Here is a 17959-nt window from a genome sequence, read left to right on the forward strand (position 1 = left end):
ATCCTCCAAATTTTAGGTCATTTCAATTTGTAAAAAAAAATGAAAAATAAAATACTACTAGGGACAATGACTTTAGGCTGTGCTTAGAAAGCCTGGACCGGATGGCCCAATAAAATAATCAGGCGAGGCCATGAAGCCCGAACCAATTGACCTTACCCAAACCCGATTGATTAACCAAATCTCCCTTGTAATAGGAATGATCTAGAAAGATGCAATCTTGGAAAGGATTCTCTTGATAGATTGTAATTGTAACCTCTTTCCAAATGTGTACAATTAATGTAATCAAATCCTTGATTGATTCAATCAAGGATTCTTACTAAATATGTTACCAAAAATGTTGATTACAAAACTATTACAAATAGAACCAACATCTCTCTATAGGTGTAGGGAATTTTACACATATATTATTTCTTTAAATTTCTTTATGGTATCAAAACATACCTAAATCATCAACTACGTGATTTGTAGCTCCAGTGTCAACAATCCGACTTGACTCAAGGGGTGAGGTGAGATATATAGACCCGAGAGAGTGAGTCAAAGTATTGTCTTGAGAGTTATGTTGAGTGCAGTGATAATAGCACCGGAGCGAGATGGTTTATGCGACCACAGATTTGACAAGATTCAAAATCAATCTTATTTATAGGATATATTGGGGGTTTTGGTAAAAGTCATATTGCTCGACCTGCATAGTGCGGTGGACCACCTTGAGCACCACTTAGATTCCCATGACCGAGTCCTCTTCCTCTTTCATGACCTCGTCCTTTTCATCTTCCTTTGGGCATTTGAGAGGATGCATAGAGAACCTCATGTGTGGTCCAGATCCAGTGGTTGAGTCACTATTTCCTATAGGTGAAAGATTGAACAATAACTCATGTTCAAGTAGGAGAAGACGGAGACATGTACATGATGGTAGAGGTGGTCGAGCTATAACTAAAGCAACAAACATTTTGTATTCATCACCAAGCCTCCACAAAATTTAACGAACTTTTTCTAGACAGAGACATGTGTATGAGGGTAGAGGTGGTCGGGCTATAACTAAAGCAACAAAAATTTTGTATTCCTCACCAAGCCTCCGTAAAACTTAACGAACTTTTTCCTTTTCATCAACTGGATATTGTATAATTGCCAACTGATCAAAGAGAGATTTTAACTTGTTTAAATTCTATTGAATAGATTGTGTCTCACGTGTGTAATTTTGAAGCTCGATGCGAAGATGCATCAATCACATCTTAGATTGTTGCACATAGGAGTTGTGAAGGGTAAACCAAAGATCTTTTGCACCGGCAATGTCAAGAACTTGTGCCGAAATATCAGGGGATAACATAGAGTTGATTCATGCCATGATGAGTTGATCACGAGCGTATCACTGTTCATATTCTGGATTACAAGCATCTTTATCATAGAGAAGAAACGTAGGGGATTTAGTTTCTTGGAGTAATAAAAAGCAAAAGATTGTTTCACGCTCAAGTTCAGAAGCAGAATATCGAGTAATGTCTTCTGCGGCTGCTGAAATCACTTGGTACCACCACATTCTATTATAATTGGATATTAGAATTCAACATGTAATTCTTCATTATAATAATCAGAGTGCAATAAAGCTTTCCTTTAATCCAGTTCTTCATGCACGGTCCAAGCATTGTGAATTGGATTATAATTTTATTCAAGAAAAAATTGAAAGTGAAAAGATTACTTTTGATTATATTTCAATTACAAAACAACTTGCTGATATTTTTACAAAAGGTCGTCCTACATCACAACATCGTTCGATCGCAAACAAGTTATCCATGTTTCACATTGACAATAGTTTGAGGGGGAGTAATAGGAATGATCTAGAAATATACGATCTTGGAAATGATTCTCTTGATATATTATAATTGTAACCTCTTTTAATATGTGTACATATTACTGTAACCAAATCCTTGATTGAGTCAATCAAAGATTCTTAACAAATATGCTGATTGCAAAATATTATAAATAGAACACACATCTCTCTCTATGAGTGTGGAGAATTTTACAGAAATGTTCTTTTTCTAAATTTCTTCACCCTGGTTTATGCGCTGACACGATAGAAGGAACCTTTTCAATGGTTGAGATTCATAAGGTCATATCTAATGGTCTTAAACTAATTTTATATTTTATTTAAATAAAATATTTATTTGAATTTTCGGGTTATAAGTTTGTTTTTATTAAGAGAAATAAATAAAAATAATTAAAAACTATTTTAAAATAAAAAATCGCAATATCCCTAAATTTATTTTGATTAATATGTTTTACTCAAAATAATTTTTACTTATGTTTATTTAATTCTATTTAAAAAAATAAAGCAAAAAATCAAATTTTATATTAAAATTATTTTTAAATAAAAGTTAATAATAAAAAATGAGATTCATTTTTTGCCATTGGATGAGACTGGTTCAATGTAAACCATTAAAAAGTGCTTGTGCACCTTTTAAGCATCACAACCTGTGGACATAATACCAACCCTAAAAATAATTCTTTTACTTCAAATGTAAAGCATACTTGGGACTATTTTTGCTGATTTGAAATTTTTGGGATTTTAATTTTACAAGATGAGTATCTCCGGTAAAGAAAAATTAGATTTTGTGTTTATGAACACTTAGATCTAACCATCTTGAAATTAGACAAACTCTATAATGTTGGAAGAGTTTTGATTGAGACATATATAGAGCATATATGAATTTAGTATCTTGAGGGATATTGCCAGGTTGAGGCGGTTAAACCCTAAATTTTGAGGTCCAAAAAATATGCATAAATGGGATCATAACTAAAGGAGTGATCGGATGATGTACCTGTAGAGGAGTATATAATCTTTTTGGCTTATATAATGGATAATAGTCGTAATAAATAAAATAATAAAGAAACTCCTAACCAAGACGTGTGTAGCAATTGGGATAATTTCAGTCACAATGCCTGACATTATTTTATTTTTATTATTTTTCTATATAGTATTTTGATATGAAATTGGGGTGTACTCACTTCTTATATGTACGTATCAAATGAAAATAAAAATATGTTGTTAAAAGTATGTTCATGGTAACCTTGCAAGTTACATATGTATTTTGGTCATTTATTTTTATTAGAAAATTTTCTTAATTAATTAGGTGTTGGTGGTGTGTTGGGATGCCCAACGCGTCATGGAAAATAAATTTTAAAATAAAAATATAGCATGCATTATAAGCCATCCGATCAAGATCAAATACTATAAACTAACGTATGTTATTGTGATTGAATCTGACACAGCCATCTATTTATATAACGATTTAAATAAGAGAACTAAAAATAGCACACGTCTTATACATGGGTGTGGTTTCTATGAGGTTGCAACCATAAACATTCCAATTAAGGTGCACCTCCAAATTTTATTATGACATGTAATTTTGGTGTAGAAAATTATTAGAGTTATCTAAAAATCTACTTTCATATCTAATTATAAAATTTTAAACTCCAAAAATGGTATAAACATATGAAAATCATGAAAATAGACGGTCTAGATAATGTGTTTGTTGATGAACTATTTTTGGGACTCAAAATCCTATTTTGTTTCTTCATATTTATACATCTCAATGTCGAGATGATTAATTAACGAGTTTTTCAACAGTAAAACAACCTTTTCTGATACGTTTTGTAAATGCATATTTAATTCTACATTTTAAAGTTGCAACCTTATACAATTGTTTTTCTCTATATATAGGTGCACCTTAAACAATCATAGTAAGGTGCACCTTTAGTCATAAGATACAAATTTAGTGTTAAAAATTCTTACGATGCTCTCAAAATTTATTTTCATCACTACTTATATAAACTTTCGAACTTTAAAGATGGGCCCAATCAAGTAGATCTATAAACATATAAAAATCTTAAAAATGGACGGTCTAGATCATGTTTTGCAAGATGCTTTATTTTGGGACTTAAAATCATTTTTCTCCGTCGTATTCATACATCTCAATATTAAGGTGATCAATTAGATGGTTTTCCAACAGCAAAACAATATTTTGACATAGATTTTTGAGGTGCATCTTAATTCTACATTATGCGGAGTAAACCATATATAAACTTTTTCCTTTTTTCTATTAATTTAAGGGTATGGCTTCTATAAAGTTGAGGCCCCAAACAATAAAAATAAGGCATACATCTAAATAGTGTTGAAAGGTGATTTATCAGTAGTAAAAATCTTTGTGATGGCCTAAAAATTTATTTCATCTATAATTATAAAATTTAAAGGTTAAAAAATAGGATAAATCGAGCATATATGTAAAAACTTGAAAATATTGAAATTTGATGGCTCATATAATGCATACAAAAGATACACTATTTCTGGGACTTGAAATCTATTTTTTTCTTTTTTTTATGTCTATACATCTTGAGGACAAGATGATTGATTTGAGGTTTTTCAACATCGAAACAACTGTCTTTTTTTTTTAATGTAACATCGAAACATCATCTTATAGTGAATATTTGAGGTGCGGCCTAATTTGATTGCTTAAGGCTTCAACCTTATATAAATTTTTCCTTTAACTGAAACATTAGATATATAACAAGAGGCGAAACTGACCTCATAACTTTAATTTTCTTTTAAGGGCATTTTGGACTTTCCAATATAACCGTGCTAGGCTGGGTCAAGAGTGAGTTGGCGTGGCCATGGACCCAATATATTGTTGAACGGGCCAAAGCTCTAGGACCCAGCCTTGCTCCGTGGACCTAAATTTGGGCCCCAAACCCCAGTCAGGTATGTGGGGATGGGCCCGACTCAGCCCAACCCTACCAACTAAGAAAAATGTTGCCCCACTAGATGTGTCATGTGCGGTGGCCAAATATCTATTTTTCAACATCATTGTTATCATGATAAGAACAAGTGAACCACTGACATCACTCACAGCCATTACTTAATAAAGAAATAGATATAGGATGAGTACATTATCATGAGGAGGTAGTCAGAGATGACATTAGTCAAATCCATTAGCTAAAGCATTTGATAAGAATAAGATGATCACGTTAGCCATAAGTCAAAGGGATATAAATATTCAAATTTAAAAATGAGCGAGCGTGTCTCTTTCCTTCCTATGGTAGGTGAGTTCGCTATGTAAAGGAGCTGCAGCCTCTCTTCAATGGGTTTAAGGCTAAGCGGTCAGGTAGTGGGTTACCGCAATATGATATCTTGAGTTCGTAACCACATATTTGAAGGGTTTAAGGCTAAGCGGTCAGGTAGTCGGTTACCGTAACATGATATCTTGAGTTCGTAACCACATATTATAAAGACGGCCATTGTTATAGCCAACCAAATTTCTTTTCATTTTTTCTTTATGTATAAGGTAGCCCTAATATTTGGAAGGGTGACACATTTGAATAAGAACCTGGGGTTAGCACCAAAAGCCTTGCAATATAAAATTTGTAATAGTAAACAAATATGACAGTGGACTACAATAAAGAGACCACTAACTGTTGGATTATACTGTTTAAAAGGATTATACAAGAAACCTAAAATGATTTGCGGCTTCCACTGTAGCACACTGTGAATTTGCTCCATCGGGTAAAATTCATGTTTGGACACCAAATTTTGGGGGCTAGTGGCCTCTAGAACTTAGTAACCAACCTAAATTGAATAGGACTCTCCATATGCGTCACGAAATGAAGGTCTTAAAGATTGTACAAGAACCACTCAATTTTTTGAGAGCCGTTCGAGAACTTAAAATATGCTTTTTTCTGTTGATTTGATCTCCTTGGATCGCAGAATCCCCAATAAAAAAAATCCTTCCAAATTACTCTTTTGCCTGAGGGAATTGGTGTACAGTACGCTCCCATGGGACATGTTACACGTACTCATAAGAAACAACTTGCCTGTTATGTTATATAAAAGTAACGGGCGCTGGTGCTAAAAAGAATAGCCGTTATATAAGAAACAGACTGTAGTAGCCGTTATATAAGAAATTGTCCATACTGAAAGTTACGGCTAAGGAGGCTAAACAATGTCTATCTGTTCACAGAGTAACGGCCGTTATTTCCTTTATAACCTTGTTATTGTAGAGACCTAACGGCTATTACTGTGGGTTTTCAATTTTTTTTAATAAAACAATATTATAAGATTATATATGACAGCCTTCAAACGGAGTTAAAAGAAAAAAAGAGTTTCAATAACGGAAGAGATAATCATTTCCCCCCTTATTTATTTTTTATTTAAAGGAAAATGGTTTAATGGGGCTGTAACTTTATCGAATAACTAAAAGCTCGTCTCAAAACTCAACAAAAATTGCAGGCTTTAAAAAACTTTCAAATCAATCATTTTGGCCTTGACCATTATTGTTGTAAAACTAATTAGGATTTCAATCTTAAAAATTGGTTTATATCATAACACATTATCTAAGCTGTTCATTTTGACTTAAAAATTAGTGTTCACGTATCCGCAAGATCTGTATTATGTTTTTTTAAGTTTCAAAAGTTTATAATCCACAAGATATGTACTAATTTTTTTTTGAACTTCAAATTTTATATTTGGTATTAGAACTTGATTTTAAAGCCATCAAATTTTCGATGCTAAGAAGTACTTTCTAGGCAAAGATTAAGGATGAGGCTTTACTTTTTTTTTTTGTTTCATTAACCATAGGCGTTTTTTAGCAGGGTCGCTATAAATCGTCAAGCGCTAACCGTTAAGCCCGGGCTCTTTTCACAAAAAAAGTACAGCCTTTTCTTACTGTCATTTACCCATCTTGTCCCATCTTTCCTGGCACGGTAAGAGGAACGGAGCACCTTGGAAAACTTTAAAGAGTAAAAATAATGAGAACGTGTGAATCTGACCTGTTTCGAAGACGAGACCACTGAAACCTGAGCATCCAGGGCCACCAGTGAGCCAGAGTATGAGGGGATCCTTAGATGGGTTATTCTCAGACTTGATAAAGTAGTAGAACAGTCTATATTCATTCACCTCATCTACACTAATATACCTGCATAAATAACATTTCCAATTATTATATACACACTGAGTCTCACTCCAAAAACCTAGAAAAAAAATAGAGATAAGCACCAACTTGTGGAAAAAGAATCATAAATTAAGTAAACGACGGTTAGAGAGATGTATTGAAATATGTCCCAAAAATCTGTAGTTACAGTTTGTAAATGTGTTGAAGATAAAGGAAAAGGCAACAAGAGGGCCAAGTTTGATTTGTTTAAGGCTGAGTACATTGGTCGAGTCGATTTTCGGAACACCAGATGGTTAAAATATGTCTCTCTTACCCGGAGAAGAAATCAAATGGGAAGGCCCCTTCAAAGCCAGGAAGAAACTCCACTCTTGCCGAAGAATCTGCTGTGATGCAATCTGAGATAGTCACCCACATCAAAAGTAGCAAGAGGGCAACGTCATGGTGGAACTCAGCCTTTCTCCCTTCCATTGGCCTCTCTCTTTTCTGTATTTTGCAGGTTTGGCATGAACAATAATACCTCTCTCCCTCCCCAAAATCGAGTATAAGTAATAAAAAATTTCCCACCCGCTCGATCCTCGCTGGTTTGATTGCATTAAAAACTGAGCCAAAAGATGTTTTACATATGCCGGAGTAGTATGTTTATTTACTCCCTAGTGTTAAACCCTACCTATCCTAATTGCATCTGCACAGGAACAAAAAAATATTTTAAAATTGAATAAAGGCCATCCAAATTTTTAGATGGTAAAATCTAAGGATTATAAAACTCAAGTTTCACATTTTTTTTTTTGTAGAATAATCACCTTATAATTCTGAAGTGGTTCCCAAATTTTCATATTAAAAAATCCTCATCTTTGACTGGGAATAGAAATATACTATACTCCGAAAGGAGCATACTATATGTGATCAAGAAGCCAAAAGATTCCTCGTTCTATGTTAGCAAGTTATTACACGGAAGTTCAACGATGTAAATTGATGGTGATGCTTCTACCTGCAGGCGGTGGTTTAGAATCCGGATCGGGAGGTTCACACGTTAGATGGATTCCGAATCGTTGATCAAGGTTGGATCAGCTTTTGGTTGTGAATTGGTCTAAAAATATTTTAAATACTATTTTTAATCTGAACCTTAAAAATTAAATTTTTTTTTTAAAAAAACATAGAAATAAGATGATTCGCACTTACTTCTTTGATAAAAAAAGGTAAGTATATCAAATTGGACCGTCCAGACTAAAATTGGGTTGGTCCCCACGGATTCGACTCGGGAGTCATGGCCATCGGTTCAGAATTTGGCCCTTGGCAATTGCAGAGGCAGAATCCAAAAATAGGCAAGTCTCCCAGGCTTCAGGTTACTTCCTAATTTCCAATTAGTTCATCCGAGTTTAACAACCAACTTTGCCTATTTGTATTAGCCAAAAAAAGAAAAAGAAAAAGAAAAAAAAAAGAAAAAGCTTTATTGATTTGTGGTTGATTCGATCTCTGGACATGTCGGAGGCAACATAAAATTTAATATCCATAAGTAAAACAAGTTTTCAGAAAGGACGCGGTTAGCATGCAATCAAGCCCGTGCACGTAGAAATGCGGGCCTTGCAATAAATTTTTTTTTTTTAAATATATTTTGATCTTGATTTTTAGAGAATGTATAATCTTTATCATGGAGATTATGAATATGAAAAAAATAAAATTTAAAAATTATAAATAATAATTATATTAAAAAAACATTTAAACCGTTAGTTACAATTGTTTTTAGATGGACCACTTATTTGCATCCATCTTTTAAGATGGATGTTTTATACCACTTTGCATGTTGTAGAAATGTAGTCCAGCCCGCATGAAACAATTGTTCTTCGAAAAAAATGTTATGTTCTAAGTGGATATGCTCGAGTCCAATTAGAAGCAATAGGGGACAAGCTCGAATCCCCCATAATAGGGCAAAGTAACCTTTGTTTTACAAAAGAATGAAAAAAATTTTGATTTCTCGCTTATTTATTCACCTAAATCTCCCAAAAGCTGTTCCAATATTTTATTATCTGGCCTCCAACTTCTCACTTTGCAGGAGGCACATCGCGGTGTTTCTCTCCATAAAAAGCTCTCTTCTCTCTGAAAGAGAAGCATTCTCTTGTATCCTTGTCTCTCTCTCTAGAGGAAGCTCACATTTCCCATATGATAACCCAAATAGGGCATACCTATTATTTCCTCTTTCATCTCATATATATTAGGTTAGGAATCCGTATCAAACAGTAAACTTTCATAGATGTTACATATCTTCAAAACCAAAAAATATATCCAAGAGTCTTAATCTTTTTGAATTTCTATTTTCTCTAGAAAACTTATCAATACTAATCCCAATCCAACATAACATGGGATTTTTTTATGTGGGTAATTTTTAAATATCACCATATCCATCAACATATATGATCACTTGCATGAGAAATAATCTAAACACATTTTAAATATTATTTTTAATCCAAAAATCTAAAAAAAAAAAATTTTTTAAATAAAATAGATGGAAATCACGTGACTCGGCTAGTCCAAATTGCCCAGTTACCTAATAGACTCACCTGTTTTTTTGACAAAACCAGATAATTCTATGAAATTGAACCAATTCCTAATCCTGGCTGATCCCAATCTTGATGACTTGGGACTCATTGCAATCGGCTTGGAATTTCAGAGGAAAAATCCAAAAATAGGCTAGTCTGGCGTCAGGTTACCTTGTAATTTCCAATTAGTTTACAACAAACTTTGCCTATTTGATAATATTTAATTTCTGTAGCTAAAACAAAATGGAAAATTGTTTCTTGCGGGCTGGACTGCATTTTCACATATGCGATCTGGAAAGTGTAAAGCATCCATTTTAAAGATGGATGCAAGTTGGTGTTCTATCTAAAAACAATAGAAACTAACGATACAAATATTTTCTTAGTAAAATTATTATTTATAGTTTTTAAAATTTATTTATTTATTTATATTCATAATCTAAATTTTAGAGATTACTTATCTTTAAAATTTAAATATTAAAATCAATCTCAAAAATACATTTATTAAGAGGCCCATATTTCTACATACGAGGGCTTGACCGCACAGCATTAAGGATTCGTAGTACATTATTGGTGGACGGGGATTCACAAAATTTAGTTCTATAGTGTCATAGTGAGCAGAAAATTCCATTGGAAATTTCGATTACTTTGGTGCAAATTCCGGGCCCTATTTGAGAAGGTTACGGCCTTATTGATAAGGTTACCCTATCTTTTACGCATATCAATAGAGAAGCTACCCATATCGATAGAGAAGCTAATAATGATGTATCTTTTATCCATATCTATAGAGAAGCTACCCATATCGATAGAGATGTATCTTTTACCCATATCTATAGAGAAGCTACCCATATCGATAGAGAAGCTAATAATGATGTGGATCGGTTGGGTCAACATGGGGTGATGCCTTTGGAGTTAGGTGTTGTTCGTGGCTCAATGTAATTTGTTTTATTTGTAAAATTAGTAATTTTTGTAAAAAAAAAAGCCTATCAGTTAATGATTGTGATGTTTGTTTTGGAATGAAAATTGGAATCATTGTTTTTTATTTTTTATTTTATTTTATTTTATTTTATTATTTTTATTTTTATTTTTATTTTTATTTATTTTTAGTGGGAATGACGAGCCTCTACCCAGATAATGCAATGTGAAAATTTTCTTTTTAAAGTTGCTCGCTAGACCGAAAAGCCACGGTCATAAAAAAATACTCTTAAAATAAATTTTAAGAAAATTTATCAAAATGCACTTGAAGTTGTGATTTAATTCAAAGAACCAACCATACTGACGTCGTGGATAAATCAAAAATACGGAAACCAAAACAACAATTGCAGTGAAGAATGCGATTGCGTTATAAGGTCGTAATTGAACAAATTGAGCAAGTTCGAATGGACACAACATGAAACCTATTAGTCCCAAAGCACCATAAAGAGCTGCAATCAAAGTATACATAAATTGAAACAATTGAAAAAAAACTAAAATATTAAAGGGTTCATAGGTTAGAACTCTCCCTAGGTCATCGTGTACCACTTGGCCCCATTTTCCTGAGTATATCGATTTCGTGGTCAAGCCTAAGGATATTAAAACATTCAGTAATTATAAAAATTATAAAATATAAAAGATTTATTTTTAATATGTTTGTATTATTATTATTATTTATGTTTTCAATTATTTTAACAAAAATTGGAAAGTGTTCTGGATTATTTCTAAAATATTTCTAGTCAAAAATTGATTTTTTCAAAATTTATTTTGATTACTTTTTTAACTTCATTTGAATGTGTTTTATTTAATTTTATTTTAAATATATTTTTTATTTTGTTTAGTTTTATTTTTGATTTTTTTTTTTAACACTATTTAGCCTGGTCAGACCGCAACCGACAAGGGCTAAGTAATTGGAACTCAGCCCAAGTTATTCGGCTACGCCGGCCAAGTTCCGTCCCCAATTGTCTGCCACTAACAACCCTTTTTTTAACCTCCTCTATTAGCTTTTTAGTAGGGTAGTTGGCGGCGTGATAATGATTTGGCACAAGTCTCAAAATAAATTTTTTTTAATTGTGTAGCTTACTTCAAGCTGTTAGATTTTATATCTAATAATTAAATGTGATTACGACTTCTTGTAAGAAAACTGAATGGTCTTATAATATACAATTTTTTTCATACTATATTATCTAAAGTCGCCAAATTCTATGAGGTAAACAATGGTGTAATTGAATCTAACTAATAGTAAAAATTTATCATACAAGTTATTGGATCCTATGTTTTCTCATATATATTAGGATTTAAAAACCATCTTAGATGCAGAAATAGGAATCTCAAAAGTTGGATCCCACCAAAATTATGTACTTATCTAGCTAGAAACAAAATAAGAAAAAACACAAGTCATAATATGAGATTCCCATATGGTGACCCAAATAGCACAAACCTATTCTTTTATCTTTCATCCCATATATATATTTTGATCAATTTATTTTTTATCAATTATTTTTTAAATATTTTTATTAGATGCGTCTTGAATATGGGTCGTTGGGCTCATATGTTCATATGAGCTAGTGGGCTAATCCCAATATATATATATATGGAAAAAGCTAATAATAACTGACAAGCTATAATGAATAGTAATATAGGTGGAATGTGAGCTGTTAGATCTTCATCATGCGATTCATATTTTATTTTTAATTATTTTTCTATAAATCGGATCATAATAAAATTTTAGATATATGTACTAAAAAATTGGGAGCACAAAAAAAAATATAAAGATAATATTTTCCAAAATATAAAATAATCGAAATACCCTTAAAAATTACGGGGGTAGTTTGGTCATTTTAAATTATTGAAAGTAATTTTTTTATATTTTTATATGGTGCGCAATAGTGCTAGGTATATACACCCAAAATTTCATATTAATTAGATTTATATAAAAATATTAAAATTAAAATAGGAATGTGCATTATGAACAGCTGTTGTAAGACTTTTCCAAAGTTCATAGTCCAAATTTCAGATTATTCCGATTTATAGAAAAAAAATGAAAAATAAAATACTACTAGACAATCGTGACCATGCGATGAACTTTGGACGGTGATGAGTGTAGGCGAAATCACTGTTCATTTTCGCCTATAGGCGTTTTGTAGTAACTATATATATATATATATATATATGAAAAAAGTTTATAAAGAGCCGAGGCTCTAAACAATCAAATTGGAGCCTACCACAAAACGTTTACTAGAAGAGGTTGTTTTGATGCCCAAATATCCTCAAATTGATCATCTCGACATCAAGATGCATAGACATGAGAAAAAATGGATTTCAAGTTTTGGAAATACTGTATTTTGTAACACATTTTTGGACCGCCAATTTTCAAGACTTTCAAATTTTCATAGATCTGTCGATCTACACTATTTTTGAAGCTTTAAAATTTATAAATAAAAATAGAAAATATATTTTAAGGCGTTAACAAAGATTTTTAGTATTGAAACTACATTTCTCGACATTGTTTGAAGGTAGGCTATAATTTGATTGTTTAGAGCCTAGACTCTATACAAACCACACCATATATATATATATATATATATATATATATATATATATATATATATATATATATATATATATATATATATATATATATATATATATATATATATATATATATATATATATATATATATATATAGCCTTTTTCTACATAAAACAACCTTTTCAAATATGCTTATCTGCTACAGTGAAAAGCATATTCTGTCGGTGGTGGCTACAGTGAAAAGTAGATTCTGTTGGTGGTGGCTATAGTGAAAAGCAGATTTTGTCGGTGGTGGCTACAGTGAATTTTGTCGTTTATGAAGAAAATTCAATACCTGCACAATCATCACCATTCATTAGAATGTAGTCTTCTTGTTCGTCACTCTGAGTAGAGGTGGACATTTTTTCTACATTATCTTCTATTGCACTCCAGAGCTTCCTTTTAAGTTTTTCTTAGGATAGTCTGCGGTTTTGTTGCTGTAATATTGCAACATATTCTGATATTTCTATTTTTTGCTTTTGAGGTGAAAAGGTATAAGTTTCATTTTTATTTTGTCTGGATTTAGGGATTAATTTTTCTAACTATTCCACCATTTGATATGGATTTGTCTTCTCAATTTGGAAATATAATCCCACCTGTCCATATCATCTTCTGAGACTTGATAATCCCATTTTAAAATCCGCGGGACCTGATATAAGGTCATAAAATAGATATGATAATCTCTTTTAAGACTTTGACTATTATAATCAGAGAATTTTCTCTGTGAAATTTGTAGATCTGCTGGGAGAATTTGGCTTGATGATCCCCATATATAGAACCAATTTTTAAACCAATTTAAGAACTCATTTGGTTCAGTTATTTTAAACTGAATATACCAGCTATGTATAGTATGAAAAGACTTCATCCCAAGCCTTTATATATTCAAAGTAGTGATCGGATTTAATTTTAAACCCTTTCGTATTGATGATCCTTGGTTTTAAAGGATCGAGTCCCCAAGCTATGTAAGAAATAACTTTTTTGATTTGAAATTTGGAGTATACTATTTCTTTTATCATTATTTCGGTAATGGTAAACTATAAATACCGAACCTGTTTCCATAAAGATATTTTCATACCATTCTCTGCATCTATCACCCATATTAGGATGCATGTGTTGCCTGAGATATAAGGCAACTATTTCAGTCGGATTTTTTGATTGATGATCATTTTCTATAATCAGCAAATGAATATATGTTGTTTCTAAATATGTGGTTTTAGTACTAAGAGTTTGAGTGCTTATTGGAGTTTGAATGTGAGATATATCAATATTTTGTATTTGCCTTCTTATTAAAGCATTTGATGTTGATGGTGATGCCAGGGATTTACCCGGGCTAGGGATTATTCCATCGATCGCCTTTGTTGACTCCTTTTGCCCTCTCTGCAAAAATTCTCATGTCAAAAAGTCAAGCAAATAGTTAGTGTTTTCATTAATATGTTCTATAATAAATTTAAAAGCAGAGAGAATAACTTGCCACCTCACGAAAATTTGCTTTGAAACAAGATTTTTTACGTCTTTTTGCAGAATATCTTTAGTTGCTTTACAGTTCGTCGTATAAGGAATGATTGGTTGAACAGATCACTTTGAAATTTTGTTACAGTATGGACAATAGCAAGTATTTCTTTTTTTACTGTTGAATAATTTTATTGGGCCGGGTTCCAGGTTTTAGAAGTAAACAGGACTAATTGTTCTTGATTATTGATTTTTTGTTTTAATACTGCACCAAGTCCCTGTTCTGAGGCGTCTGTTTCAATTATTTTAAACGTTGTACGACTTGATAAGGCTAAACATGGTAATTCCTTAGCTTTCATTTTAATTTTTTTGACTAACTTAGTATGTTCCTCGATCCAACCAGGAAGATACTTTTTCAACCTTTGGAATAAAGCTTTTGCATCTAAAGCCAAATCTTTATAGAAGTCAGAAATATAGTTTAAATATACAAGGAATTTTTGTAGCTCAGTTTTTCCCGTAATCACATCTGGGAATTTAGATGCAAACTCTATTGCTCTATCAATGAGAATGATTCTTCCCTGGAAGATATTATGTCCTAGAAATCTAATTTTGTTTGACAAAGATTTATCTTTTTTGCTGAAACTACCAAGTCAACATTTTTTATTGCTTTTATGAATGTAGCCAAATGTTTCCAATGTTGATCAATTGGTTATGAGAAAACAAGTACATCATCAATATAAACAATCATAAATTTAGTGTATGGATTAAAACTTTCATTCATGATATTTTGAAATTCTTATGATGCATTTTTTAATCCCAAGGGCATAACATTCCATTCAAATTGTCCAAATGGGATATTAAAAGCAGTTTTGTATTTATCCTTTTCGGCAATTTGGATTTGCCAGTAACTTGATTTAAGATCAAATTTTGAGAATATACAAGCGTTAGCCAGTCTATCCAGGAGATCTCTTTTATTTGGGATTGGATATCTAATCCATCTCAGAACTTTGTTGAGTCGTTTATAAGTTATAACCAGTCTAGAAGCTCATCTCTCTATCTCGAAGGCTTTTTTTACATAAAAGGCTGAACAACTCCAAGGTGATGAGCTTTTTTTGATGTGTCTTTTATCCAATAACACTTTTATTTCCTCTTTACAGATTTCAAGTAGCCTATTATTCATTTGAATAAGCCTTGCTTTAGTAGGAATTTTTTCTTTTAAAAAATCTGGCTCATAAGATAGTTCAACAATATGTTGCTTTCTATCCTAAAAACCATTGGGGATGTCAACACATATATTTCTTTCCATATCCATTTTTAGAGATTTAATTTTATTTTGAATATCGGGAAGTAATAATTTTTCTTCCATATTTTTGTATTTTATTTTTTCTTTCAGATGGTAAAGAAATTTTTGTTTAGAAGAAATCTTATTTTTAATATTATTAATTTCATGAATTCTAGGTTTATCAATAAAGGTGAATTTAACCTTATGTTCTTCAATACTAGCCTCCCTGTGTCATCAATTTTAAATGAATAGAGCATGTTTAAGAAGGGAGTCCTTAGAATAACAGGTTGATTTAAACCTTTTACCTTTATGAAGGGGAACTTGAAACAAGCACCATTATTGCATACTGCAGCATATGATAGTTTATAATTAATAAGCATTTTGCTGTCGTCGGCAGTGTTAAGAACTTGGGTAGTCTTGCTGAAGTATTTTGTTGAAACTAACCCTTCATTAATACAATTTAAGTCAGCTCTTGAATCAATCAAGGCAATAGTTTGAAAACTGCATTCCTTTTGGACTACAATTTTGATATTAGTAAACCATTTTTGGGCTATTATTTTGTCTACTAGGTTTATGTATTTGCAATCCTGGACCTTTTCTATCACATTCATATTAGCTTTGGAGGTTTCAGTTTTTTCTTTAGGAAGGGTATCCTCAACCTCGGGTGGTAACGGGGTATCATATTCAGTTATCAGATTATCAAATGCTATTTTTATATTTTCTTCTTCAGTTTCTTCTTTGAGAGGTTTCTGGGTTAATTTTAAAATTTGGACCCTTGTTTTTAGCGCTATCAACTCGTTTCTTACCTTATTGATTTCATGTTTTAATTCAGATATCGAAGGTTCTCTTTCAACCTGAGTTTTATTTTGTACTATTTTAAGAATGTCATGGAAACTATAATCTTCTTATTGGAACAAAAGAAGACTTTGTTTTTTCTGATGGGGCCTTAGACATGTTGATGTATTGAACTAAGGCTTCTCTTTTAGCCTCTGGATCTGATATTTTGTCAATAAGGTCTATAATCAGATCTTCCTCTTTCGTGAGGGTGTTAAGACTTAACCCATTCAATCCATTATTGCCTTGTAAAAATCACATTGGCAATTTTCTTCATTTGGATTATCTTCATCATTAGAGTCTGAATCAGAACTGCTGATAGTGATATCTTTATCATTAATTTTTCCAACTAACATTTCATTTTCTGAATCAGAAGAATCAAAAGTTTCATCTTTTATTTGAAGTATTTCAAATAATTGGGTTTTAATATTATCATCTATTTCCAGAGAGTTAATCATTCTTTTAACTCTACATTTATCTTTGTAATGACCTACTTTGCCACAATTATAACAAACGGGAATTCTTCTTTTTCTCCTATCTTTAAAGGGTGGTTTGTTTTGTAAGAATTTTCTAGAAAATTTTTCCCTTTTCTTTGAAGACTGTTTAAATTTTCTCTTTCTGAATTTTTCATGCTTTTCTTTATGAAAGGGTTTTGAAGGGGGTAGGGTGTTATAATCAAACTGTTTACAAAAATCTCCTAACTCCTTTCTCCCCGTTCTTCTCTATTTTTCTAATTGTCTTCGAAGTTTGAGGTCTATACATAAAGCTAGACCTTTAGCACATATTTCGGTTGAGAGTTCTCCTAGTGTATACAATGAATAAGGAATAATTCCGCCATGCTTATTTTTAAGCCTTGTTTTTACCATTTCTACAAAAAGGGGTGGTAGACCAGCTATAAATTTTTCTTTCCAATGGTCTGATTGACTATCATCTTTTGATAGTAATCTTGAGAAAAATACATCTTTATACCATTTATAATGACAGAATGTAGGATATCTTAGATTTGATAAGAGGTCTTCAGACCTTGCTGCTAATAAAGCACTGCTTCCTACAAAATGGAGGGTAATTGTATATATTAGAGTATTGACCATATCTCCTTCTTGGATTATATTGTCTTGGTCATTTTCACTTTTGACTATCCATTGTTTTGAGGTATTTAATATTTGGTTTTTTGATTCTTTATCCACATGGAAATCCCACCAACATCTTAGCCATCATGTACATCCACATATTATGGCTTTGACTATCTCATGATCTTGATTTCCGCTTGCCTTACAGGCAGTGACATACATAGTCATGTGTTTCATAAGATATAAGATTTTACTCTCAGCCATGCCATCTATATTTCAGTTTACTATGGATTTTCTTGAATAGGAGACCAAGGTAG

At 31.9% G+C, this 17959-nt stretch overlaps 1 protein-coding gene across 6 annotated transcripts in view; it reads right to left on the reverse strand.

Annotated features, from left to right (window-relative positions):
• LOC18429981 (serine carboxypeptidase-like 17) overlaps positions 1–7870 on the reverse strand; it is a 32106-nt gene extending 24236 nt beyond the window's left edge. For 3 of the 6 annotated variants that reach the window (XR_016058503.1, XR_016058502.1, XM_020664718.2), the window contains exons 1-2: positions 7246–7708; positions 6811–6956 (exon numbers count right to left, since the gene is read on the reverse strand). Coding sequence is in view for 4 of the 6 variants with exons in the window: in XM_020664718.2 (XP_020520377.1) it covers positions 6811–6956; positions 7246–7400 (301 nt within the window). In the remaining 2 variants the exon portion in view is untranslated. Of the gene's footprint in view, positions 1–6810; positions 6957–7245; positions 7710–7732 lie in introns of those variants that run through there. The other 3 variants (XM_011623521.3, XM_020664717.2, XM_088870804.1) reach the window with 3 other exon arrangements.
• Positions 7871–17959: the final 10089 nt, after the last annotated feature.

The sequence above is a fragment of the Amborella trichopoda genome, chromosome 6, assembly GCF_054954075.1.
Source record: "Amborella trichopoda isolate Santa Cruz 75 chromosome 6, AtrichopodaSantaCruz75HAP2 v2.0, whole genome shotgun sequence".
Classification (NCBI taxonomy): Eukaryota; Viridiplantae; Streptophyta; class Magnoliopsida; order Amborellales; family Amborellaceae; genus Amborella; species Amborella trichopoda.